Below are 26,347 nucleotides of genomic sequence, written 5' to 3'. Positions count from 1 at the left end.
GGACCAGCCCTGCAGAGGCAGTTATTGTGGTGCTGATAGCAGGTGCAGCATGAATTACCATCCTGTCTGCAGGGCAGGCAAGGCCAGACCCACAAAGCCTGAGGTCACCCTGAATGATGGACTGGCAGAGGGACCCTCAGCTGAGCTGGGCAGTGTGGGGTCTGCGATGCAGAGGGCAGTGGGCAACATCCCTGTGCTTGCTCTCTTGCCTGCTCTGGTGTATGATGTGCTGCTTCCTTTGGGACTGGCTGGAAGCTAAATGCAAGGGCAAGAGCCCTCCCCGCATGTGATGCATTCTCCAGCCCTTCCTGGTCCCATCTGGACCACTTCCCCCAGCCCATGGTATCTGGGAGCTCAGCTGCAAGTCACAGCAGAAGAGGGGAAGATGCTTCTTAGCTTGGCCCCTCTCTGGAAAAAAACCAAGAAAACCAGGTACCACATTCCCTACAATGAACTGGAGAAGTCTCATCTTGTACCTCCTTCTTCCCAGCCCCAGCCAGCTCCAGCTGGCAGCTCCCCCTGCACGCCCTGGTCACCAGCATCACAAATGGGGCTGGAGACCTTCCCAGGGCAAGGGATGAGAGACCCTGCCTCTCCCATGCTTCCTTCACAGGCCGCCACAGACCATGGCTGGGGGTCACACCTTCCTCACCTTTCTCAGTGTAGGCCTGGGTGGGCACATTCTGCAATTTTGAGTGAACTGTGTGGTCCCTTCTGCCCTCTGAAGCATTTCTGGGGGTCTCTGACATGCCAGTTTTTCCCTTTTGCTCTCCCAAACCAACAGGTCAGTAGAGGAAGTCATTGGGATCCCAGAAGCATCCCCTGAGAAGACCTCAGTTACTGGGGCTGCAATGTGGGATGCAGAATCAGCAGCTAGAGTTCAGATGTCAGGACATGATGCTAGTGCCTTGCACACAAGCAAAAAGCACTGCTGCAGTGTGCCTGACCAGGGGCCCAAAAGACACCCCTGTAGGAAAGCAGCAAATGCACATGTAATAAATTAGGAGCACACGGAGGCTGCCCCACGCTGCATACAGTGCCCACCCACTGCACATCCAATAAATCCAGGACTGCCACATGCACAAGGGGCAAACCAGGCAGACTGGGAGAGGGGCAGTGATTCAAGGTGCTGTACACAGACAAAGAGATGCAAAAGCCCTCCCTGTAAATCAGGACACTGCACAGTCAGAGAGAGCACACTTAAACCCAACGTGCTGTGAATTTGCAGAGGTAACTCCTAGTGCATGCAGTAAATCAGGGCGCGCTGTGCATGCGCAGAGAGGCTGTAATGCTGCATATGGACAGTGAATCCCAGCACGCTGCACATGCGCAGCAAGGCCACCCCACACAGGAACAGGGAGACAGGACACACATGTGCAGAGAGCCTGTCTGTCCCACGCAGGCACAGATCGGGACTTGCTATGTGCTGCCACTTAGTAAGAAAAATTCAGCATGCATATATTTATCCTGGAAATTAAAAGACTTCTAGCTGCACAGGTCATCAAGCTGAGCAAGATGCGAAGGACAGAGAATGCCTGAGGCATGACCACCAGATGAGGACACACTCCGAATGCAGGAGATGAGGGTCAGGCAGGAGGTGCTGCCTGAGATCAGGGAGGAAAGAAGCAAGGTCACTTCACTGTGAAGGAAGGATCAGATTTAGGATAACCTGAATATGGCTCAAATAGCAAACAAATGCAGCAAATGTGCCTCCAACATCCACAAAAAGGAAAAGAGGGATTAAAACATATCTAGACTTTCACACCTTTCTGAGGATTTTTTTTTAAGGAAACCAAACTTCAAGATATGAAGGCAAATGGAAACTGAATTTATCACGGATACATTGTCTGAATGTGACGTAATGATTTTTCTTTGATAATTACCTTAGACAAGGCGATGCAGTGCATTTAGCCTGCCTAGATATAAGGAAAAAGTTTGATTTGTGCCCAGTATGACCCAGTTTCCAATGCTGGAAGTCATGGGTATGGACATAGCAGAGGAGGGACCAGCTAATCAAGTAAATGGTGAGTTGTATCAAAAGGGATGTCTCTGAGCAAGGAGCTGCTTCTAGCACTGTTCCTCCACCCCAGTCTTGGAATTACCCTGCTACTGTTAATAGCAAGCAGTGCAGGGCTGGGAGTGTGCAGCTGTCATGCCTAGGATGTGCTTTCAGAAGCGACACAGCCACATCACTAGCAAGGCACTGGGAAGATCTCCCCTGGAAGATCTGCCCAAGCATGCTGTTTTGGAGACATGCCTCCAAAATTTCGCAAGGAAAAGGAGAGAATTGCTCACAAGTAGACTGAAAATTAGGTGGAAGCATCCAAGCATAGATGTTTTGGGACAATCTTCCAACAGAGTACCAGGAGCAAGTAACTGGTTTGAGGATGCTGGGGAAGCATACCAAAGGGTGGTCTCTGAGTGAGGAGCTGAACTTGCCCCTTGTGTCAGATACATTGGTCTTTATGAGATCTGAAAGGAGGCATTCAGCTGGGCCATGTGTGTGCCACATGTACGTGTGTGCTATGTATGTGCTACATGGCACGTTTTGCTGGTAGCCTGCAGGGACTGGGAACAAATTTTTCTCCTTTGCTATAAACTTTGGCAGCTGAGCTATTGGGTTATTTGATCCTTCTGCAGATTGCTGTGGTTTGAGACAGAACACAGGGCACTGTGTTTTCTGTGATATTCAAGGAACTTATGCATCACTGCTAGGTCTGGGGTTTTAAACTAATCACTAGGCTTGGGTTTAAGGGAACTCCTCCAGGCCAGAAGGGCAGGAATCCCATGGATGATGGACCACACCCCACAACACATCTGAGGGTTTTACCCAGTCCCACAGGATCAGAGTCACTGGTGATGCTCTCCAGCCTCTGAGGTGTTCAGGAGCCTTGACGGCTTGTGCTGGGGCAGGTGATAAGGCTGATGTGGAGCTTGATGCTAACCAAAGTGCTTAATTTCCAGCAGGTGAGAGACTTAGGGACTGTGACAGTTTCAGCAAACACACCCCAGCTTCCAAGGAGGGCAAGCTCAAATTCTGCCCTGCATCAGCCTTTCACCCCTCTTGGTTGCCTTCCTCCTGCAAGACTACATCTTTTGGCCAGTGAAGTCCTGTGCGGGAATAAGCACAGCCCCAAGCTGGCCCACAATCAGGCAGAGTGGCATGGGACTCGGGGGCCGCACCAGCTCAGCCCTGACCACCATGCAAGAGCATGTTCCCAGCAGTGCTAATCCAATTATGAAACAAACTTCCTTCATTATCAGGGCCCGCAGAATGCTAAAACAGCTCAGCAATTATGGAGGGCTTAGCAAGGGACTAGAGATCAGGCAATGAATGACAGAGCTGTTTCACTTGCAGGGAGGAGGGACAGACAACGGAGGCAGCTGGGAGGACACGGGGGATTGCCGGGACAAGTGGATTGGGAATTTCTACAAAGGTCTCTTGTCAACCTTCATGCTCCCATCAGGGTTAACCTCAAAGCCACATCAGGTTGCTCAGGCCCTTGTCCATCCTGGGGATTAGCATCCTCATGAATGGGGATCCCCCATCAACTCTCTAGCCTTGTCACATGGCTGCACCCACCCGCCTCAATCCCAAACAACACTCACTTCAGTCATGGGAATGCAAAGGTAGCACTAAAATACCCTTTTAAGAGAGATTCAATTCAAATTTTCTGGGGAGCTCCTGATCAGCTCCCATCACAAACAGAGGATGAAATGCACCAACCAGACCGAGTCATATGCTTTTTGTGGGAATCCCAAAATAAAGACCCCCTGGGTCCAAACAGGACCCAGAACTTGCTTGGATCTGCCCCATTTGAGATCAGGTCCATCCCCTGACCCAATGCCAAGCTGTGGGCTGGCTCTTTGCTATGGTTCTGCATTCTGCACCCTGCCACTACATCTTTCTTGTTGGAACTCCTCTATCACGAGGGCCCACATGGAGCTGGAGGTTGCATGCCCTCAGGTTGCAGTGAATTTGCAGTCTTCTATCCCTGATGTCCAGCCTCTCCTGGTAATGCTATGCTTTATCCCTGGTGTCCAGTCCCTCCTGGTAGTGCTACGAAGAGGGGGAGAAAAAATCTAGCTAGGCTTAGGGCAGTTCTGCTTCGCTCCAAAATAAGCCATTCCTGACTCTAGTCAATGCTAAGACTGCTTGGAGCAGGAGGGTGGACTACATACCTCCTGAGGTCCCTTCCAACTCAAGTTACCATATGAGCACAGCCAGGTGAAAGGAAGTTGTTATTTCCCTTTATTTGGCACTGGTGAGGCCACACTGGGATACTGTGTCCAATTCTGAACCCCAAGTACAAGGAGAGAGTCCTGCAGAGGGTCACTAGGATGGCCAGGGCTGGAGAACATGTTGTAAAAGGAGATGCTTGAGGAGTTGGGCATCTTCAGCCTGAAGAAGAGAGGTCTGAGGAGGGATGTAATTGCCACAGGGAGGATTGAAAGCTGCTTAGCTGAAGCACTGGGACACAAAGCCCAGCTCCAGAGCAGTTCTGCTGGTCCACGACTGTTTCTGGGGAGCTGGTGCAATGCACACAGGTCTCACATATCTTAGTGCTCGGCCAGGATGTCCCCGAGATGCAGCCAGGCTGCTTGGGCAGGATTTTCGCCATAAGGCTATGAGCTTACTGATACAGTACACAGGCTGCCAGGCAGTTTGCTCCCTACCAGTTTCTCAAGAAAAACACAATATGTGGGGAGCCTCTCTGTGCCTTCATTCCTCAGCTGCACCACCCAAGCAGCCTCTGCTTTCCCAGCCATGGCCACGGAGACGGCAGAGTAACCCCAGGGATGAGCTCTGTGCTGGTGCCATCAGGGCACAGCAGGGCCGCTAAGGGGCCTTGAAACCTTTTAAATGCAGCAAGGGCATCCAAGAGCATCTCTGCAGATTTCTGCCTCTCCAGCCCTCTCTGCAGGCTCCGGTATGGCACTGCGGGGAGAAAAAACCTTCAGCTGGAGCCATCTCCATCCACGGACAAGATGCCTCCCTGGGATGGAGAGAGAGAGGCAGCCAGGGAGCTGCCAGCAGCCAAGCAGGCCTGTAAGAAGACACCGCGCACCCGACCAGCATAAACTGCTGCCTTTTAAGGAGCGGCAGAGGTTGAGGCATCCTGGAACAAACCACCAGTTTCTGCAGGCTCCCAACTGCGGCATGCACTCAGGGACCACACCGGCTGTGCCCAATGGTCCCCACAGCAGCTCAAAGCCACGATGAGCAGCCAGGACAGCTACAGATCTTCTGGAAAACGCCAGAGCCCTGGATGGTAGAGCTGGGTTTCTGCTGTGGCTGCAGCATTCACCCCTGCAAAGTCCCCACGGTCTCATCAATCACGTGCCTCCCCCCGCAAACCAGCAGGACCTGCTCCTTCCTGGGAGCAGGTGGTGGGGAGGATGATGCTTTTTCACAAAGCCTTCATCAAGACACTGCTAACACATCCCACCAATGCCCTAAGTGCTTTACTCCACTGATGCAAAAGGTTTTGCTGGTCCAGCAGCGAATTTGCTGCCACCTCAGCTGAGCACAGCGAGAGCACACAGGAAGCGGAGGGGAAAGGGAACGCACTGCAGGAGAGTAACTGCAAGACTGGGCTTTGCCTGAAGTATGGATGGAGGAAATGTACAGGTGTGGATACAGCAGCAACACCAGGAACACGGTTAAAAGGCAAGGTATGCATTAAATGCTACAGAGCATCAGCTGTAGCTTCAGCCAAAAGAAGAGAAGCAGCAAGCCGCCCAAAGACAAGGTGTCCAAAAGATGGACAAGACTGGAGCCAGTAAATACCCAGAGGAGGAGAACAGGTCTGTGAAATTCTGGGACTTTGCCTAAGACTTACAGAGGATGAAGGAAAACAAGGAGGCAAAATATCCCAAAGAGCATCCCCTTCTATAGGGAATAACAGGCTTGTCCAAATCAGCTCATCGCTGCCCACGAAGGGTCCCGAAGACATAGCAAGGATGTGACCACCAGTGTCCCTTGTCCCCTGTGTCTCAGTCGAGTGAGCTGGCTGGACCATTCAGGCACAGGGCTCTCAGTGTATGCAAGAGCAAAATAAAAATCAATTCGCTTAGAGCTTTTGTGTAATAAAATCCCCCTCCCCGCCATTTTGTCGCACCAATGTCCCACTCAAGGTGGCGGGATGCGGGCACGCGGTCCCCATGGAGCAGCAGGAGACCATGCACTGCTTTATTGGGCAGTGGTGCTGCACACGCAGCCGAGACCGGTCACTATTTACATTTGGCAAAGGATGGTGGCAAGTACCAAGCACCCGTGTGGGTGGGTGGGGGCCACCACCGGCCTGCCTGACCCCTGTGCCTCGCTAGCCCCGGGCAGGCCCCTGCTCGCGCCCTGCCAGCCGCCTCACCTTGGGCACAGCCTTTTTGTCTCCCGTGGGCAGAACCAGGCCCCTGATGGGAGGCACCTCAGGCCTGCTACTGGATGATTTCTCCCCCTTTTCCCCGCACATTGCCCCCCTCCCCAGCCTCTCCCAGGCCCCAGTTCCAGCCCGTGCGACCCGAGCTCTGCTCAGAGGCAGGCAAGGGCAGGGGACAGCTGGCAAGCCCCGCTCAGCTCCTCACACAGGGGGTCCTGCCGGTGCCATCCCAGTGGTCAAACCAGCACCCAGGAGCCCCCGAGAGAGCGGGACGAGGGGTGCAGCTGCAGCAATCCCCAGCAGCACCAGCCATGCCCAGCGAGCTGCTTGTGGGCTGCCGGTCCGGAGCCCGTCCTCGGCACGGCAGCGCTCGGCCCTGTGGACGGGCCAGTTTCGGGTGCACCCGGCCTCGAGCCTGGCTCATGGAGGGTGAGTACTATAGGGTACGGATAGCCACCGGGTAAAGCAAGGACATGTGCTCAGCCCCCTTGATGGGCAGCTTGCGGCTGGCATAGTGATGAATGATCTCCGGCACGCTGTCGAAGGGCGGGCTGTGCTGACCCAGCACATACTTGTTCTCTTGGGTCCGGGACAGTTTCATGTGCATGAAGCCCTGGCTGCTCCTGCAAGGAGAGATTGAGGCAGAGTTAGGAGGTGCAGCTGGCCTGAGCCTTCCATCAGATCCTGACCTCTCCAAGACATGCAGCCTGCCCCTGCAGCTGGGGGAGGCGCTGCTGACTCCTGTGCCCAGCCATGGCCCTGCCCACACCATCCCGCTCCTGGCCAACTCCAGATGAAGCCCATGGCACAGGGGAGGGACATGGCCAGCCATGCTGCACTGTGTCCCCCGCGGGGAGCACAGCCATGTGGTGACATGTGAGGTGTCCATCCGGGGACAAGGACGGTGCGAGGCTGAGGTAAGTGCGTGCAGGCAGGGCAGAGAGGGCAGAGCCTGGGCAGGAGCAGCCGTGGCTCTTGCTACAAGGTGATGTAGGGACAGCAGCTTTCACCTCTTGCATGTGGCAAAGCCCTTTTGCAACGACCCTGGCTCACATGGGAGAATTTCAGCTCATGTATCTCCAGTGTCACTGTGGCAAAGCAGGATTTTCTCCTTCATCCCACAGTGCATTGCCCCCGCCCACCCTCCCCCTGCCAACACTGCGGGGTCCATAAAACCTGCTCTGCGTAGCGAGGCCGTTTCCCGGCACAGCACAGGCACTGAGCCACGCCAGGCTGCGAAGGCAGATCCTGCCATGAGCACTGATTCCAAGTGACGGGCTAATGGCCCTGTTGCTATTAATTTGCGTCTCTGAGGACAGCCATAGTCTGTCTGCAGCGTCTGGAATGCACATTAGGGCAAAATATTGATGACTTAAAAGCAGACAGGACCTCATCAGCAATGCTGAACCACTTTCAGTGCTGCGCAGGCCAGTCCCATCCCCCCGGCTGGAGACAGTGCCCATAATGGACAGCCCGGCCGCATTAACAGAATGGGTTTGCAATCCATTTAGCGCCGAGAGGCAAGGAGCCAGCCGCGCCGGGGAAGGCAGCGGGGAGAGCTGCAGCCCCCCACCAAGGGCCATGGCAAAGTGATAGCTGGCCGCATCCTGCGTCCTGGCGGCGGGGCGCAGGGAAGAGCTGCAGGGGCTGCACCATGCACGGCCCCTGTGAAGGTGCGTGGGTTTATCCTGCACGCGCGCGCAAACACACACGGTCGCACCGCTAACACGCAGAGCTGCCCACGGGTGCTGCCCTCGGCACTGCACCCTGTCTGCGGGTGGACCCAGCCCTTGGCTGGTGCTGGCAGGGGAGAGATGTGCAGGAACCCGGGGCAGGATCAGTGCCAGTCCAGAGCCGGACTGCTGCCACACAGGTCCACAGAGAGGTGGGGCTGGTTGTGCTTTGTTCAAATCGCTCCACGGGTCTTTGTCACAAGCTCAGGGATGTGACTGAGATGAGATCCCCGGGATGATGCCTAAGGGAGTGCACTGCAAACCCAACAGCCTTGCAGCCAGCAGCAGGGGTGGGAGAAGGGGCAGGTGCTGCTCCTGCCGACACCTTACAGATGAGAGGAGGGACCCAAACCTTTGCAGCGTGGCCTCAGTCACTCTCATGGAGGTGTGAGCCAGGAAGGACTCATTCTCCGAGCAGTTGAGGCATTAACACTACAACCCTGTCCATGACAGGCAGCATGGGGCTGCCAAGCCTAGACCAGCCAGGACTGTCACGGCAGGGTTAAATCCTGCCGGCTACCTGACACGCTACTGGTACAGCCGCTCCTGCTTCTCTCTCTTGTGCATAGTTTCCTTTAAAGCAGCACAAAAGGGCATTAGGTCAGCACCAGAGCTCTCTTTCAGACCATGTCCTCAGCTGCGCCTCCTTTCTCAAGAAAAAAAAAAAAAAAAAAGTTGGGAAAAAAAAAAAGTGACACAGCCAGCCAGCTTACAGCTATATGAAAAGCATCCCAGGGGACTTTCTTTGAAAAGGCTCTATAGAGAAAGGCAACGGAGTTAAAATCATGCTCCCAAGGCTGCGGGCTCTATGCAAGCAGAGCTGGTGCACAGGCAATGCCTGAGCAGCTCCTGGATGGGCCACAGTCTCCTCTGGGGAAGTGGCACGCTGCTGCAAGGCCATGTCCTAGCCACATATGCCATTTGAGAAGAGGATTTGGCCATTTTTGCCATGAGGCTAAGGACTGGCAGTAAGAACTAAGGAAAACACCTTGAAGAAATGGGTGACTGGCTTCTAGGGAGGTGATGGAAAGGGGCACTCATGCTGGCGAGGGAGGAAGCCCCATCAGCTACCCCAAAGCCACCTCCCAGGCTCTCTAACACACGCTGGCTAATGCCACCCACGAAGCGATGGCTGAGAGGACCTCTTGCAGCCTTGAATATGACTTACTAACCAGCAGAAGCTGTCACTTCAAAACTGCTTGCAAGCCAGGGCAAGGAAAAAAATATTGAGAAAAAATGTCAGTCAAAATTCTAACAAAAAAAAAAAAAAAAAAAAGGAAAAGAGGGAGCTTTTCCAGAAAGGCTTATTGTCTGATCTGAAAGCTACAAGTACACAAGGAAGAAAGAATATTTTCAGCTAAACTTCTGCCCTGGTTTGGTGCTGAAGGCAGCAAAAACGTGAAAAAAAAATACAGAGAGGTAATCTAATTCACAATTGTGAAAAATAAAAAGGGGAGACTGAAACCACCAGGGAGCAACGCAGGTACAGAGACCACTGGGAAAACTTAAAGTATATTGAGGAAAGCATAGGGATACATGGCCTGTTGCTGGGCAGAGAAAACTGAAGTGCTCAATAAATACTTTTTTCACATCCGCTAGGAACAGACCTAATATAGTCATCCAGCAGAAGGGCAAGAAGGTATTTGCTAACCCATCATCATCTTCAGGACAGTAACAGCTTTGATTAGAGCTCTTTAAAAGAGCTGGATGAGGAGCTATGGGCAGCTCCTGCACGTGCAGCGATGCTTCATGCAGTTCTGGCACTCAGGGAATCTGGAAAACTTGGGGAGGGTGTAAAGATCCCCCCGCAAAAAACCAAGCAGAAACCAAGCCATGTTGTGGGGGTGAGGCTTCCCTGCTGGGAAACCAAAGCAGCACAATGCCCTCTACAGTGGGGTTGAGCAATGGCTTCAATGATTACATGAGCTAGGGAGGCAGCGATGGGTACCTGTGTTTCCATCAACAACAGGGTTGCACAAACTTTTTATTCCCACGAAACTAAGCTACAAAAAATGGGGTAACAAGAAGCCCAAGCTGGAAGCTGTAAGCAGACCCATACAAGTGAGCAGTGAGGCACATCATTTTATCTGTATGAGGGATTACTAGCGCTGCCAAGGGAAGAGCAGGGTGCCTCCAGATCCACAAGCGTCCCTGAGAGATACTTTTGCCAGACACCAAACCTGAAGCCTGCATCACACAGTAAAGAAGAGCAGACTTCGTATTCCAGCCATTTCTGACCACCCCATGGTTGTCTCAGCTACCCCATCGGCATGGGCACATGTTCACATGGGGCACCCACCCACGAGGGGTCACCCACAGCACCGCCACCGCCCCCCCCCCGCCCCTGTCCCGCTCACTCACTTCAAGGAGAGGGAGAAGTCATTCTTGCTGGTCTCGCTGTTGCGCACCAAGTAGCTGGCCTCCTTGCACAGCCTCAGCAGCGTCTCTGCGTCTGTCCGGCTGATGGCCCCATGGTACCAGCTGGAGAGGCAGGAGAGGGACCGGCTGTGCCAGGCAGTCGCCAGACACCCCGGGAAGGACTCTGCCCCGGGGCCAGCCCCCCACAGCACCTCCACGGGAACAGCATCCATATTCAGGGAGAGAGATGCGGGTGGCACCACGAGGGTTGGGGGCAAGGGGCAGGGCTGCCACTGGGCAGCTCAGGGCAGTGCAGAGGGCACATGGGGACACTGTGACTGTGAGATGGGTGCCAGGAACAAGCAGGCAGAAATATGGGGCCAGAGAAGAAATAAAGAAGCAGGTCTGCACCAGGGCTCCCTGTGGTGTGGCCACAGGGATCCTGGAGCAGGCAGAGGGGTTGGGCAGCTGCTCAGGGCAGGCAGGACTCACCACTGGCTCTCCAGGGGCAGGGCAGGGTCAATCCTCTCCCCGACGAAGGGGCCAGGTTCAGCAATCAGCATCTTCGTGCTCTTGAGGCTGCTGGAGCCATGCCTGAGGGCAGCCCTGGCCTTCTCCTCCCTGCAGGGTGAGGTGTGGCCATACCCCAACCCCTCTGGTGGACCTGCAGGACAGACACATGTCACAGCCAGTGGCGGGGACAGCCAGACAGGCTGGGCTCCCAGCTCTACCTCTGCGCAGGGAGCCCACAGAAAAATCCAGAGCCACGTCACATCGTGCTGGGTCCCCTCGCACTGCCCCATTCCCCTGCTCTAAATACAGGCAGGGCAGCTCTTGGGCTGCTGCTCACTGCAGTGTCCCACGATAGATGAGGCCGGGTCCCTACCACACCAGGACTGAGGTCCCTACAGCACCTGAGCTCCTGGAAATACTTTCCAGGGCAGTTTCAAAGGCTCAGAGAGGTTTTGCTAATGCAACCAGAGATTCTTAAGTTAGAAACAGTAAGGAGAGACTCTCCAATCTTGAAAGAAAAATTAAATGAAAAAAAAAGAAGAGGAAGGGGTAGAGCTAAAGGGAGCAGACAGTTTGGAAAGGATGGACGCATTTCTGCTAGCACAAGTAAACCTCCTGGGGTGAAAAAAATAATTTTCTGAGGTGGGAAGGGGACATTTTGACAGTGAGGTGCCTCCCCAATGCAACCATCTGCCCGGCACCAGCCCAGCCACAGGCCCCCATGCGATGACAGAGCACAGCAGCCCGGTGCATGCTGCCCCGCGAGCGGCAGGGCATTAACCCAGACGTGCCCTGGGGACCCAGCCTCCCGCCGACTGTTATTTCCGTGCAGGATGATTTCAGCATTAACGATATTGTTTCTCCCGCCTCCAGAGAGTTCATTATTGCTCCCCTGCAATGCAAGCCCCCTCACACAAATTAGTTATCGATCAGGCAGAGCTGCCTTGACGTGAGGCTGCTGGTGGCTGGTGCCGTGGAGGCACAGTCACCCCAGAGGTAGCCGAGCACAGGCACCACAGCTCCCAGGACAAGTGGGATGCCCCCAGCTGGGCAGCTTCCCCCCTCCCCATGCTTCTCGGGTGCTGGAGGGGGAAGCAAAAGCAGGCCGATGCTGAGGCCATGCTGCTGCAGCACAGAAGCAAAAACTACCCAGAGAGGGATGTTTTTCTCTCTAGCAGGGCATCCTCTAAGGCAGCTATTTGAGGGACACTTTGTCTGAGCCCTACACAGGCAACCAGGTCTCCAGCCCCTGCCAGCACTGAGAAGAGAGGAAGGCAGCTGAAAGGAAACCCATCCAAAATCCTCTGCAGCTTAGCATGGCTTAAAAGCCCCTGAGAAGGAGCTTGTGGAGGAGGTGCTCAGCATTAAGGCCTGACAAGCCATGTCTCTGCAGCGGTTTCGCTTTTCACCGGCGAGGCTCACCCCTGTACATAACATCTAGGCTTCAATTTCAACTCGTCACCTTAAAAAATCTGGGCAATTGTTAAAAAGCCAGACAATCAAAACAATGAAGTGTTTGCTGGCGGCACAAAGTCATCGTGTTAGAGGCTCAGAAGAAATGCATTGCACCTGTCAGAAAGAGGCAGAGTCATGTGCATGATTAAACAGGATATTAAAAACAAGCCCCTCGGAGTAAGAAGACATCCTTCAAGAAGTTCAAGTCACCCCCAGACAGGAGAAGCAGAAAATGAGACAAAACTCTGGAAAGATAAACTTAGCACAACAATGCAAGTCAGGAAAAAAAGAGTCTCTGTGTTGCTAAAACCAGGAAAAATGACAAACTGATGTGTTCATCAGGAGTAGGATGCATGTCAGAGCGACTGCAGGGATAATATAAATGATGGGGGAAGAGTAGAGGCTGCATAGCAAAGAAATTAATTTTTCTTGACACCTGTATTCATTGTAGGAAGAGGATCAGGAAGTCCCCCCATGCCAAGACCTTTCTTTTTCGAGACTGAGCTCAGCCTGAAGCATCCCTATGGGTCTGGGACAGTACCCCAACGTGGCTCCGGCAGAGCAGCTGCATCACTCTGGAGTGCCCCTACAATCAGCAGCAAAATCAGCTGTTGTGCAACCTCGTGCTCAAACCCACCTGGGAGGAAGCAAATGCCATATTTTTTTTTCTTTACGAAGCTCTGCAGGGATCCGGGTTAACTGCAGATAAGGAAATCAGACATCTGCACCCAGCACGTCACAGTGTCTACCAGCAGCAGCGTTAGTGACACACGGGCAGACGTGGCATGCCGGGGCACAGCCACCGCTTTGTTGAGAAAAATCACGTCTCACAGATCCATCCCAGTTTTCCACGAGAGCAGCAGCCCAACCCCGAAAGCCTGTATGGCTTTTGACAAACCCCCCCACCTAATGCTCTTGTCAAAACCCTAATCCACTACGGCGTAAGAGCAAGGTCCTTAAAATACTAGTAATGGGTTAAAAGAGCAGCAGCAATATTTGGCTTTTGTAAGTGAGACTGCCAGCAGACTCCAAGGGGGATTTACATGGGGGGTTCTGCTGCTCAGCAGACAGACACACAAAAAAGGCTTCACAACAAGGCAAACCTGAGATGACGAAGTGTACCTGGGAGATTTAGCTGTTCAGGATAGCAAAAACAAGAGCAAAGAATCCAGAGGGACCTCCTGCCACTGAGCAGCAAGGTAATAAAATAGCCGAGGAAATGGAGCAGTGCTAAATGACAGAGAGAGGCGCACAGGGAAAAACAACCCCAACTTCAGCAGTGGGATCTGAATTAGCTGCTACCACACCTGTAAGGGACCTGGGTATTAAGAGTCGTGAGACAACATCAGCTAAATGCTCAGAGCAGAGCAGTTGTTGTTAAAAGCAGCCAACAAACATTGGGTGTTTGGAGGCAAAGAGGAGAGAACAAAAGAGAAGGTAGTAAACTCTACCACTGAATAATCCGCTGGTGCAGCTCATCTGCTGCATTGCAAAGAGGCATTGTGGAGATAGAGAAGATGCAGAAGAGGCAAGGACAAATGTCTGGTGTCCGGCACAGAACGACTGAATGGGCCAGGAGGAGCCGGGGGAAGGTGGAGTAGGGTGGATGTCAGCGCCCGCTGGCAGAGCCCTGCCAGGTCCAGGCAAGCTCTGAGGCGTTGCAGCATCTCGGTGCTGGCGGGGCAGCGAGGCAGGGTCACAGCGAGCACTGGCCGCAGCCCCCCTGGACACCCCACTGTCACGCAAGACCCACCGTTGGCGTCTTCGTAGCTGGGCTGGCCGTGGTGCGGAGGGACGGAGGCACCAGCCTCACCGTCCGGGGGGCTTTCACCGCTGTCAAGCTGTCCCACCGGCGGTGGCCATGGCAGGTCTTTAATGACCTTGATTTCAACTGGATGGGGGGGGGGGGTGGGGGTGGGAAAGAGAGAGAAAGAGAAAGAAAAAGAGAGAAAGAGAGGGCTTAGAAAAAACCATCAGCAACACCAGGCCCATGGAGAAGGAGAACGGTTGTGGGGTGAAAGACCTGAGGACTAAATTCCCAGGACCCCTACACCAGCTTGGCCAACTCGTCCCCCCCCCAGCACCAAGCAGAGACAGGCCTGACCTGGGGCACATTCCTGATGGAGAGACCCTGCTCCTCCATCAGCCTTCCCAGCCGACCCTCTCTGGGGTAGGGGGGAGCCTGCGATCACCCCGGTCCCACGTGCACAACCCTGGCTGAGCATCCCATTGCCATCTGTCCTCCCTGTGCATCTGTCTTGCCCTGGGTGCTTCCCAGCCCCCCCACGGGTCCCACATTCCCCTGACAGGACCAGCAGGTTGTCGCTTCATGACAGTACCAGCTGCCTGTCAGCAGGGTTCTCACCCTGGGGCAAATGGGTCAGCAGAGAGGTTCCAACATTACAGGAGAGGAGAAACGCCCTGCAAGCCACAGCAGGTCAGAACGTGGCCCAGGACAAGGCAACCTGACTCCCTCAAGACTCGGGAGTGAGCTTGAAGCACTCTGGGGAGCACCCATGTGCATCCACACGCGAGCCAGACCTGTGAACACGCCACCTCCACCCAGGAACACCGAGCAAGGTGGCAGATCTGCCCAGATCCTTCAGCACAGACACTTCAGCACAAACCCAGCCCGGCAGCGCACTGCATTTCATGATGGAGCCTGAGCCGAACCTGCAGCACAGCCCGCCACAGGTGCTGGCCCCCGCGCCTGGCCGAGTCCCAGCAGCACGAGTGTAACCCCAGGCACTCGCAGACTCCGTGGCGTCGAGCCCAGCACACGCATCTCCAGCTCACAGAGCCCAAACCCGAAAGGTGAACCACTGCCAAGCCCGAATCTCCACGTCCCTCTCCACCAGCATCCCCGCGCAGCACTGACAACCGCCGGCTCGAGCACCTCACACGCCAGCTGCAGCGCAGACGCACAATGCTGCAATTAAAATGCATCCTATATAAGAGCGTGGCAATTAGCCAGCACTAGTGGAGGAGCCAGCGCTAATGCGCAGCATGGATTTCCTCATTAAAAAACACAAACACAATCGATCCCACAGCACAGATAAATAGGTCAGGACAATCGCCTGGCCAAAGGCTCCTGGGGGAGCATCCAGCTCTTCTCCTGTCCCAAGGAAGGAGAGATCTGCTTGAGCCCAGGGTCAATGCTCTCCCCTGAAATTCGAGGCTGGGGGGGTTAACTTGCACAGGAGGCTATGATCAGTCAGAGGGAGGAAGAAACAAGAGATGGGCACTAGATAGGCTGTCAAGGCAGCTCCATCCACTGCTCCATGCAGCCTGGCTCCCCGCTGAAGAGAAACAGCTTCTGCAAGTGCATGAGTGCTCCCCAAGCCATGAAAATGCAAAGGCCAACACTACTGACCCCCAAAAGACAAAGGAACCCCAGGGAGCCAGCTTCCCCCTTGCAAAACACAACTCATCAGTTGCTCTGTGGCTGCTATCCATCCTTCACGGCTGCTCCTATCACTCACCTGCAAAGGCTTTGGAGATCCGCTCCTTCTTCCACTCCCAGGGCTGGTCGTACTCCTCGGGTGGCCGCTCGTCGTCCTCAGGCAGCCGGGACTCCCTGGGCCTGGGGCAAGCCAGGCGGTCACCCTCCATGTCCAGCCCTCCAAGGACAGGCTCATAGGGAGTGTCGTAGAGGGGCAGCGGCCGGGCAGGAGCCTCCCGTAAGCCCTTCTGGCGGATCTCTAGCAGCAGAAGAGGGAAAAAGACTGTGAGCTTTTTGCCCAACATATCCTGGGCACAGTCGCCAAAGCCCTGCTAATGGGCTCAATTTCACCCGAGGGTGATGTGGGATGGGAAGCATTAGCGACGGAGGAGACCCCCCAGACCTCCAGCAAGCACCTGCCAGAAGCAGGGGAGTTGCTGGGCCCCCAGGTCTTTAGCAGTCTGCAGCACCAAGATGCCTCCACTCCCCACAGTACAACACCCCCACTCTCACGCAGCCCTGCAAAGAGGGGTCCATGGGGACGGAGCATCCCAGAAACTAATTCCCTGCAAGCAGAGAGGTTGGGTTTCTCCCCTGGACACCCAACATGGCTAGTTTAATAAAACATCCTTCCCTCGAGCAAAACAAAAGTCTCTCCCACAGACATGAGCAGACTCTTCGCCACTTGCCGATTTTTCCAAGAAATTTGATGGTCTGGTCCAAAAAGCCACATGAGCTTTCCAGAAAGCACTTGCTCCAGGAAAAACCACGGAACTGCAAAGCAGAGCCAGAGCCTGGAGCACACAAGCCGTCATGACCACCCTGCAGGCACTGTGGCGGTAAGAGAGATGCCTTCGGGAGGGCATGCTCTCACCTCACCTGCTTCCAGTCCACTGGTGACCCTGCTGCTGCAGCAGACAACGACACGCTCTGGCCCGGTCCTAACCAAATTAAATAGCTCCCACATCCATCTTAGTTTTACACCAGACGCATCGAACATCAGGTCTCTCCTGGCTCAGCCCAGCAAGCAAGCACTGTGGTCCCAGGGGGCAGCGTTGCAGGAAGAAATATCAAGGTGCCTTGATTGATCGGGTAGCAATGAGTGCTCTGGCTATGGCAGACCCATCGTACATGGCTAGAGCTGTGAAAATTTGCCTGCAAAGTGGCTGTGCACCACCACAGTGATCACCCAAGTTCACCTTGATTGGGGGACCCAGTGCTGTCATGGGACTGCAAGGAACAGAGTACAGTGGCCACCAAATTCACACAGCAGGGTCCAGAGGTGCAAAGAGGGGCCCTTTGCACAGAGCTTTCCACCTTACCAGCCATCATCTTCTGGGCTTCATACGGCTCCATGTATCCATCGTTCTCTGTCACCTTCTCCAGCCCTGCCTGGCTACCAGCCACCTGCGCCGCATCAAAAGGATCTGCGTAGTCCTCTAGGACAGCCAGCTGGAAGAGAGGAAGGGTAGGAGAAGGGTTAGAGCACTCCCTGCCTTTTTGGGCAGGCTCAGGGACCAGCTGAAGCCCCTTAAAACCTCATCACAAGCTCTGCTAGCGGCAGCTAGAGCGGCAGCCCCGCTGAGCAGGTGCTGGCAGCCGGCGGCTTTCCAGGCACCAGCGCTCGGCTGTGGAAATGCTCCAGCCTTTGTCCCGAAAGCTGGGACAGAGCCAAGCAGAGCAGAAGGCGGCCCAGCCTCCTCCCTTACCATCGGCTCAGCACTGCCAGGGCCTGCGCAGACGCCCTGGCAAAGCCACCACTGCGGTGCAGGGCTGCCAACGGTGCCATCTCCACCGTCCCCCACCCCACAGCAGATGCTCTCCCTGCACGCAGCCACATTTCCTGACCCAAGGTGGAGAAGGGGTGCAGACCCCAGTACAGGGGCATCAGCTGGCACTGGCATGATGGGAACTCACTGATTATTTTCCAGGGCTCCTGCAGGCTCGTTTGAAGATGTTTCTTAACAGGGGCCAAGAACAAACTATGGCTTCCTCTCCACTCCCTCCCATGCCCCCACAGCATCCCTACTTGCATCCCTAATAACACAAGACAATACTTCTCCATGTGATCAGGAGCCACCAGGAAGCAGGACCAAGAGCTGGCACAGAAAGCCTGAGGTTTGCCTTTACTAACAAAAAGGGGACAATCCTGCAGCAGGATATGGGGCATGTCCCAGAGCTTTATTCCCTCCAGCACTGGAGCCACATGCCTGCTCTGGCCCCTCAGCAGCTTCCCACCTGGAGCACCCCATCGCACGACGCTGCAGCCCCCGGCAAGCCTGGAGCTGTACATCCAACAGCCAGCCCCAAAGCCTGGGTCCCAAAACAAGGCCAGGCAATATTTCCAGCAGGGTCCAAGTGCACCCAAGCACCTTTGCTGGGGTCTGCTCGCCCACCAGGCTGCAAACCCCAGGCTGGTCCAGCCGGCGAGATGGGTTTCGCCACTACAATGGCAGCTACGTAGAGCTCCAAGATCAAACGGCCCGAGCATGGTGTGGTGGCTGCCTAACCCCACCCAGCAGCAGGTTCTGTCCTCACCACCATGCTGTCCCTGCTCCTGGCCAGCCTTGGAGACCAGGGCTGCTCACGCATTCCTCTCCAGCTCCCATAATCGGCTTAAAGCAAAACACTTCTTCCTGTGCAAAACGGTCCAACAATAGCCTCGAGTGGCAAAACCCAGCAGGAAAAGGGAACAGGAACTGGAGCTGTAAACACCTCCGCACGGCCGAGCCTTCACACCACTCTGAGCTGTGGGAGGAACGCAGCTCCCCAACTCCTCACCACCTCCTCCGTATGCGTCCCCGGCTCCCGGCTCCTGGGGTGGCCGCCGCATCGGGGAGCTGGAGCAGCTCTCCAAGCCCAGCCCCTCCATACCGGGACACGAATGAGCAGCAAAGCATCATCCCTAGAGCAAACCTCGCCAGCCACAGGGCTCACAGCCCCCTAAGCAAGCACAACAGAGGCTCAAACATGAGAGCCAGAAGACACTCTCACCCCTCAGCCAGGCAGCAGCACGACAGATGGCTGCTCAGGGTACCGGCCTCTGCCGGATGAGAGGGAAAGAACAAAACCTCCCACTGGCTCTGCAGGCAGGGCCGGGTGCCAGCAAGCTGGGATGGGGCTGCAGGAGCAGCCAGTCCCTGGCTTTGCAGCGGGAGACAGGAAACCTGCTCTTGCCTCCATCATCCGAGGGAGACATGGTACCACTCAGGCCCCACTGGGCACTGGGAACACCAAGGGGCAATGCTGAGCCCAGGGGGCTGCAGCCCTTTGCTTGCCAACACTGGTGACTTTTGCAGCTGCTTGGTTGCTAGGACCCAACCTGACTCCCACGGGGCAGGGAGATGAGCGACAGTGACAGTAAATTCACTGCAGGAGGTCCCTCTCTTCTCTAAACACCCTTTTCCTCTCCATGGCAAAGAGGGGCGCTTCCCTGCTCCGTCCTGAGGGCAGATCAGCGCCCACCGCTCCAAACAGCTGGAGATGCCAGGGGCTGCACCCACGCCTCAAGAAGCTGCAAAGAGGCTTCCGCTCCTCCGCAAGGACATCTGCAGAGCACAGCCCCGCGCTGGCGACAGCTCATTCTAACAAGCGCTAGTGCCAAGGGAGGCAGGAGCATGCAGGCAGGCGTCCCGACACGCACAAACGCACAGGCTTGACACGCGAGCGCCTGCGAGGCGGGCAGATGGGCAGCGCCATGCCCGATGCTCACCCTCTGCAAAGAGCTCTCGTGGCTCCAACAGTGCTGCGGGGCTGTGAAACGCAGTTTGCGGACCCTCCTGGGCTCAGAAACAGGTTGCCTTCTCATTCTTCCTGCCCTGAGCCCAGCCTGCCCACATTCAAACCTGCCACGAACCCCATCTCCTAGACGCATTTTGCTAGACAGACATAGACCCAGCTTGCTCCTGGCACCAGTCCTGAACCCTCCCTCTCACCCCATAAACACAGAGCAGCTTCAGACAAGACAGGGCACCAGCACAGCAGCTCGGCAGCTGAGAGACTCCTCTGCATACCCTGGTCGTACTTCCCAACTAGACGAAAACTCCCCTCTGTGTTTCCTCAGCACTCAGGTCTGGCTTCCCAGGGAGGGACACACAAGCTCCAGCAAGCTCACAAAGTGCTCCCCCACTCAGATGCCTCCAGGTCTAGAAAGCAGAGGATGGTGGAGCATCGTAACACCTCTCTGCTGAGACTGCTAAAACTGGGTATTTTGCTTGCAGGGGGGTGCAGAGGCACTCAGCAACAATTAGATGGGGTCTATGCAGGCAAGATGTGGTTTGCTGGGCTTAGCTCAGACCCAGAGCAAAAGGCTCAGATCAGAGGCTTGAGTCTCCAAGCTCCCTAGGTTTGGTGGGGTTTTGCCACACTGGCTTTACTCCTCCATTATCTCAAGGATCCCTCTTTGTAGGAGTGAAGCCTCCCCACCATAGGGTGCTGAGAACATAAACCCATTCATTTCTAAAATGGTCAGATATTACAGTAGAGAGCCACAGAAAAGCTGGGAAGGTGACTCCTAACTGTGTCCAGGAGCACTGTGACCTTGGGGTGCACAGCCAAGCAAGCGGGAACAGTATGCCGAGCCCCAGAGGATCCGGCCGGTGCCCGGAATGGAGCAGGGCTCTTAGAGGGCAGACGGTGGGGACCACGCAATTACCGATTGCATCTTAACACCCTTGCACGTGGGGCCAAATTAAGGTTGCCCAGGAAACTGCATCTCCGACATTTCCTAATCTGAGCACTGGACTTGACAAGCCGTGCGGGGCTCCCTGCGGCAGCCACGGTGCATGCAGCCACTCCCCCAGCACAGGAGGGGGCCACAGCCGCTGGTGGGGCAGTTCCCAGGGGTGCCCCAGACCCCTCCCCCGGTTCGGTCACAGGCCAGGCATTTCCATGCTTTGCTCACCTCCCGCGTCGTGGAGACTGATGCTCACCACCCGCCGCTCAGATGCCTAGGTACCAAGGCATCGCCTGCTCATACACACAACAAGCTTTGCTAGATTTGAAATAATATGGTTGCAAAGCAAAAGCCTGACACACAGGGTCACCATCCCAGGGCAGCTCTTGGTTTCAGAGAACAGCCGGGCACCGCTGGCACATGGACACACGTCCTCTTTGTGCACGTGAGTGTTTTTCACGTGTTTATCTGCCGTGGCAGTGCATACCTAGATCCCTGCTGCAGTATTGGGCTGGTCTCACTCTATTATTTATGCCAACTGTAAGAAAAAAAGAAAATCGAAAGAAAATTAAGGCAAAGGACCAGATCATCACTGGATTCTCACAGTAAAACAGCTTTTGTGCTGCCCACCAGAGAAGGCGACAGACGGCAGCTCTCCCAGAGCATTCACAGTTCAGAGGCCAAGATCCAAGGACAGAGCTGGGGCTCTTCACCCCATCCTGCCTACAGACGACATCCTACCCGCCACCACCTTTTGCCATAACAAGATGCTTCACTCTATAGAGAGGTCCCCAGAGGACATCTGGGGAGATCCTTCACTTCAAAAACAAGTTTCTTGACCTGGAGATAAAACGTGTTTGGGGTCCCCCCAGGAGATTTCTGGGTTTAACACTGGAGCTGCTCTGAGTTATAATCAAACTCAGTTCTTTAATTCTGCCAGGTGCAAAATTTTCCCAGTTTCACACATCCTGCAGCTTGGCTTTCAGTGGATGCCGAAGCCAAACCCAAAACCAAACCTAGCACTGGCCTTCTAAGAAGGGTCCGGCCTGCAGCCCATGGGGGACAGCTGGGTCAGGCAGGGAGCCCACGGCTGCACCCATGGCACAGGAGGAGGGAGCACGGGGCAGACAGCACGGCATCGCGCAGGATGACTCAGTTTGGGGAGGCTCTCACAGGAAAGACACACGCCCAAGAGCTTCCTGGCTGGCTGTTCCCACACCCCGCAGCACTGACCCTGCTCTCCCAGCAAAAACACCAGCAACCAGTCCCAGCGGGCATGAGACAAAGATGTCCCCAGGCAGATCCCCAACCTAGTACCCAAACATGCTACTCCCTGGGAACAGGCGTCCCCATGCAGGGAGGTCCGTCACCACATCTCTCCCCACTGCATCCTGGTGGCATTTCTCCTCACGTCTAATCCAAACATGGCAGAGGAGACATCTCCAGGGTATTTGCCTCGCTCAGGTGAGCCATATAGGGCCACTCCATCGTCCACTGCTGTAGGGAAAGGCCTGCCCAGACCAAGCAGATGGAGAAGGACCTGTGTTGGTCCCCACCATGTCCAGCAAGCACTTCTAATGAAGTAGAAGCCACTGCAGAGCTCACTCTAAGCACATCCCCACAAGATGCTGCAGATCCCACACAAGGCAGGAAGATGTGACAACTCATGGTATGACAGCAGAGCACCACATGGCCCAGGCAGGAAGGATGCCATTGCTGGGATGTTCCTGCCCCGTCTTCAATTCTCCAGAACGGGCAGGGCAGCTACAGCAGGCACAGGGCTCCCAGGGAACACGATCGGTCCCCCAACCTCTACGCAGCATCCGTACTGCAAACCACATGGCCTCGGCCAAACCACACAAGCAGGAAGTGGTGACCAACCTTCTTCCACTTCTGTCCCTCCTCGTCCTCCCCGCTCGGAAGGGCTGCACATTTTATTAGTGCTTTTCACTGTCAATCATTAGCAAAAAACTCTCTGCTCCAGCAGCCTCACCTGCACCTAGAATTGTACTTGTCCCTTCATCTTCAGCATCACCACAACTCAAGGTCCACACCCACGGGCTTTCTGGAGTCCCAGTCCCTGCGGAGGGTAAGGAACAGTACCTGCCACCTCTTCCTAAGCGTGGGAGCTACAACCATCATCTCAGCTTGAAGAATTCAGCGGAAGCTCCAGCCCAGACCTAATGTGCCTCCCCCACTCCAGGACATCGTGACATTGTCACCAAGAGTGAGGGCCACAAGCATCAGCATTCCCCCAGCAGGCGCCTCCACCCTCCTGGGGCACTACCACGGCCTCGCAGCACCTCCCACCGCCCAGCCCAACGTCAAGGCCAGCAGATGGCAGCTGCAAAGGGCGCTCAAGCCCAACAGAGATGCTCCACGTGGTAGAGGCTCCCCGGCTCCTCCAGGGAAATGGATTTAATGGACAGCTGCATGCGCTATCAAATACTCCTGCTTTATCTCTGCCTTCACTCAGCCTCCAGAGCTCTGCCTGCGTCCATCACGTACTGGAGCCCTGAAGAATTAGAAACCTCCTCCCCACAGAGGCACTCAGGGGATCGGGAGATAATCTAATCGCCGTCTATCTTGGATAAAATGAAGGGTCTTCTTTGGCCTAGTGCTGTTAGCAGGGTTTCCCTGAACACATCCCAGCTTTTGGCTTTTCCCTAAACTTCCCAGCTTATCCCCAGCCCTCGGATGCCGGCACAGCCCTGGCTGTACCTGCTGGCAGTCCCCACTTCCTGCAGCTCCTGCTCAACCCTTTGCACATCACAGCCCGAGTCCTTCCCATGTCCACCACCCGTCCCTGGTCCCTCTGATCCCACACACGCATATTCCAGAGGAAAAAACATCCAGCCTGCCTCAGAAAGCCACATCACCACACCAGCACCTCCAGTCCCCACTGCCAGTGCCCTCTTTCCCCTCCTCCTCCTCCTCTGCTGCCCACAGCAGCCAACCTACAGGATCCCAGATCAGAAGAGGGTTTCTTCTGGGCCCCTCTGGAAACCTCCCAAAGGCGATTAGTCAGTACAAGCAGCTTTCCAAGATCCAGCAGCGACAAGTTTTTCTATCTGCTTAAAATACTCCCAAGCAGCTTTTGCCCCACGCTTGTTCCGTCGTTCTGCCCAACGATGCCAGGACCACGGATGGAATCATTACATCCACCATTCCCTACACCAGCCAGATCTGCAATCCCGTCGAGTTTGCTCGACAAGCCCTGTCTTGCAGGCGGCAGTGCTGGCGGGCACTAATTACCCCTCCTGCCTTTATTTGCACAGTCCCCCATCAACCTCTCCGCAAGAGGCCCGGCACCGACGGCGGCAGCCCCGGCGGGTTTATTCCTCTACAGGGTCCTTGTGCCGCTCGGAGCCTGTCTCCCCACGGGGAGTTTCTCCCCAGCTCCTGCCTCTCGCCGGGGACGTTCCTCGCCTCCTTCCTGGCCGGCAGGGCCAGGCTCCGCTCTCACCCCTGAGAAGTCGGCTGGGAGGCAGCAGACAAAGAGGCGCTGAGGCTCCCTGACAAAGCAGCTCAGGGGCACCCGGCCGCTGCCGCTGGCACGGGCAGGCTCCGGCAAGCGGGCAGAGGGAGATCTGCGGGGCTGGGCACGGAGTGGAAGGAGGCCCAGGGCCACCAGCCCCAGCGCTGGAGACCACCGGAGACGGTCCTGTGCCGCGCCAGGCCTTCCCAGGCTGGAAGGTCTTCAGTTGTGTAGAGCACCAAGCACTTGGCTGCAAAGAAATTGCAAGGAGCCGCGGGGGGAAGGTGCCGGCGGGCCCTGAGCCCTTGCGCCTCGGCGAGCGACGCTTCCTGCTGGGGTTATACCTGCCTCCCGCGGGAGCTGGAGGAGAGGCCACTGCTGCTGACGTGGGACCGGCATGTCGGTGCTGCCGGGGCGCAGGGGGACGCGACGCGGGAGCCCCTGCAGAGCCCAGCCGTGGCTCCCGCCACGCCGCGAGCCCTCGGCTCCGCCTGCCCCGGGGGCCCCGGCCCCGCTCCCCGCAGCGGGCGCTGCCGGCGGGGCAAAGCCAGAGCATCAGCCCCAGCCGCGGGGCGGGCAGCGGGGTGCCCGTCCCGGGACACTCACCTCCTGCGGCGGCTCGTCGGGCGGCTCGGGGCAGTCCGGGGGCGAGCTGGGGGCGGCGGGTACCAGCAGCGGCGGCGGGGGGCTGGCGGGCGCCTTCTCCACCGCCTCCACCTTGATGAGCCGGTGCTTGGGCGAGACGTAGCGGGGCCCGTCGGGGGCGGCGGCCGGCGGCGCCCCGCTGTAGGGGTCCTCGAAGTCGCGCTCCTTCTGCAGCCGGTAGGCCGCCACGATGTCGGGCTGGGCGGCGGCCAGCGGCTCGGCGGCGCCCCCGGGCGGCGGGGGCGGCTGCGGCGGCGGCCCGGCGCGGTAGTCGGGCTTGGGCGGCGCGGGGGGCGCGGGCTTGGCGCTGCGGAAGCCCAGGTGCTCGCGGAGCCAGCGGGCCATGGTGCCCACGCACTGCGGGGCCCCGCCGGCCCCCGCCCCGGCCCCCGGCCCGGCCGCCGCCCCGCCGCCGCCGCCGCGCTCCGAGCCGGCCGCCGCTCCGCTCAGCAGCATCGGCGCTGGCGGACTGAGCGCGGCGGCGGCGGCGGCGGCGCCCGGGCCGGGGGGGGAGCGGGGGAGGCGGCCGGGGGAGGCGGCCAGTGCCACCTGCCGGAGCCGCCGCGTCGGCTGCTCCGAGCGGGGCTTCCCCCCCCCGCCGCCCCGCTTACCCGGACCCGCTCCCCCCACCCCCTTCCCGACACGGCTCGGCACGGCACGGCCTTCCCCGCCGCCCGGCCCGGCCCGGCCCGCCTCCCCCGGGACCCGCCCCGCTGCCCCGCCGCCCGGCCCGCCTTCCGCCGCGCCCGGCCCGGCCTTCCCCGGCGCTCCGGGCCGGCCCCTCCCGGCGCTCCGGGCCCCGCCGCTGCCTCTCGGCGCCCTCCCCGCGGCCCCGGGCCCCGCCTCGGGGGACAGTCGCCCCCCCCGGGCGGCCTCGGCCCCGTCCGTCCCTCCTGCTGCGGGCACCGCGGGCCTGAGCCGGCCCCGCCGGCGGATGCCGCTGCGCCCCCCCACGAGCACCACCCGCTCCGGGAGCGGGGGAAGGCACCGGGAGAAGGGCCGCCGCGGCCGCTGCTAACGAGATCGGAGCAGTAAAGGGCCCCTGATGGCGAACCCGCTGCCCGGGAGGTGCCCGTGGCGCCAGCCCCGAGCAGGGCGCGCAGGGCAGAGCTGAGCCGGGCTGGCACCCTGCAGGCCCGGGGGGAGCGGGGACAGGCCGAGCCTGGGAGCGCGGGGACTGGGAGCGCAGGGACTGGGAGCGCGGGGACTGGGTGCACGGGGACTGGGAGCGCAGGGACGTGGGGCCGAGCGTGCGGGGCTGAGCCCCAGCACACGTGGGGCCGGGGCGAGGGCAGCGGACGTCCCCTGGGGTGCAGCCCAGGGAGGGGCCGGTGGTGACAAGCGTGCAGAGCAGGGCAGCGGCGCCGGGAGCAGCATGTTGGAGCGCAGCAGCAGAGGCCGAGGCCGCTGCGGTGGCAAACAGCACACTTACACGTCCTGACTGTTACCCCACACGCACCCCGTCACCAGCCACCGCCACCCCTGCCCACCCCCCACCCAGGACAGACGGTTTCCCCATGCCCTCCTAGCCCCTGGGGCGCAGCCCTGCCTCCAGTCCTACACCCCCAAATCCTCCACAGCCCTTCCTAAGTGCACATCACCACCCAAATCCGCTCCCGGCCCGGCTTGCGGGCTGAATCCCCCGCAGGCCATAGTCAGCCACGCCTG

General features: G+C 57.3%; 1 protein-coding gene across 2 annotated transcripts; it reads right to left on the bottom strand.

Annotated features, from left to right (window-relative positions):
- Positions 1 to 1,807: 1,807 nt before the first annotated feature.
- On the bottom strand, positions 1,808 to 25,337 carry SHF (Src homology 2 domain containing F). Of its 2 annotated transcripts, XM_074916655.1 has the most exons (7): positions 24,641 to 25,337; positions 17,204 to 17,333; positions 15,922 to 16,140; positions 14,193 to 14,330; positions 10,964 to 11,135; positions 10,475 to 10,594; positions 1,808 to 7,003 (listed from the first exon to the last, which is right to left on the bottom strand). In XM_074916655.1, exons 1-7 carry the CDS (start codon positions 25,133 to 25,135, stop codon positions 6,817 to 6,819), a joined length of 1,461 nt encoding a protein of 486 aa, XP_074772756.1. In that variant the 5' UTR covers positions 25,136 to 25,337; the 3' UTR covers positions 1,808 to 6,816. The 2 variants fall into 2 exon arrangements, with proteins under 2 accessions (XP_074772756.1, XP_074772757.1); XM_074916656.1 differs by lacking the exon at positions 14,193 to 14,330 and having other exon boundaries at positions 24,641 to 25,088.
- Positions 25,338 to 26,347: the final 1,010 nt, after the last annotated feature.

The sequence above is a fragment of the Athene noctua genome, chromosome 13, assembly GCF_965140245.1.
Source record: "Athene noctua chromosome 13, bAthNoc1.hap1.1, whole genome shotgun sequence".
Taxonomy (NCBI): domain Eukaryota; kingdom Metazoa; phylum Chordata; class Aves; order Strigiformes; family Strigidae; genus Athene; species Athene noctua.
This window is presented reverse-complemented; position numbering and strand designations above follow the sequence as displayed.

What these genes read in the sequence shown, in the direction of transcription:
- SHF (XM_074916655.1), bottom strand. Translation starts at nt 25,135, where the DNA reads ATGCTGCTGAGCGGAGCGGCGGCCGGCTCGGAGCGCGGCGGCGGCGGC. An exon ending in CCGACGAGCCGCCGCAGGAG is followed by an intron (nt 17,334 to 24,640) that starts GTGAGTGTCCCG and finishes CCTCTCTTCCAG; the next exon opens with CTGGCTGTCCTAGAGGACTA. An exon ending in AGCCCAGAAGATGATGGCTG is followed by an intron (nt 16,141 to 17,203) that starts GTAAGGTGGAAA and finishes TTCTGCTGCTAG; the next exon opens with AGATCCGCCAGAAGGGCTTA.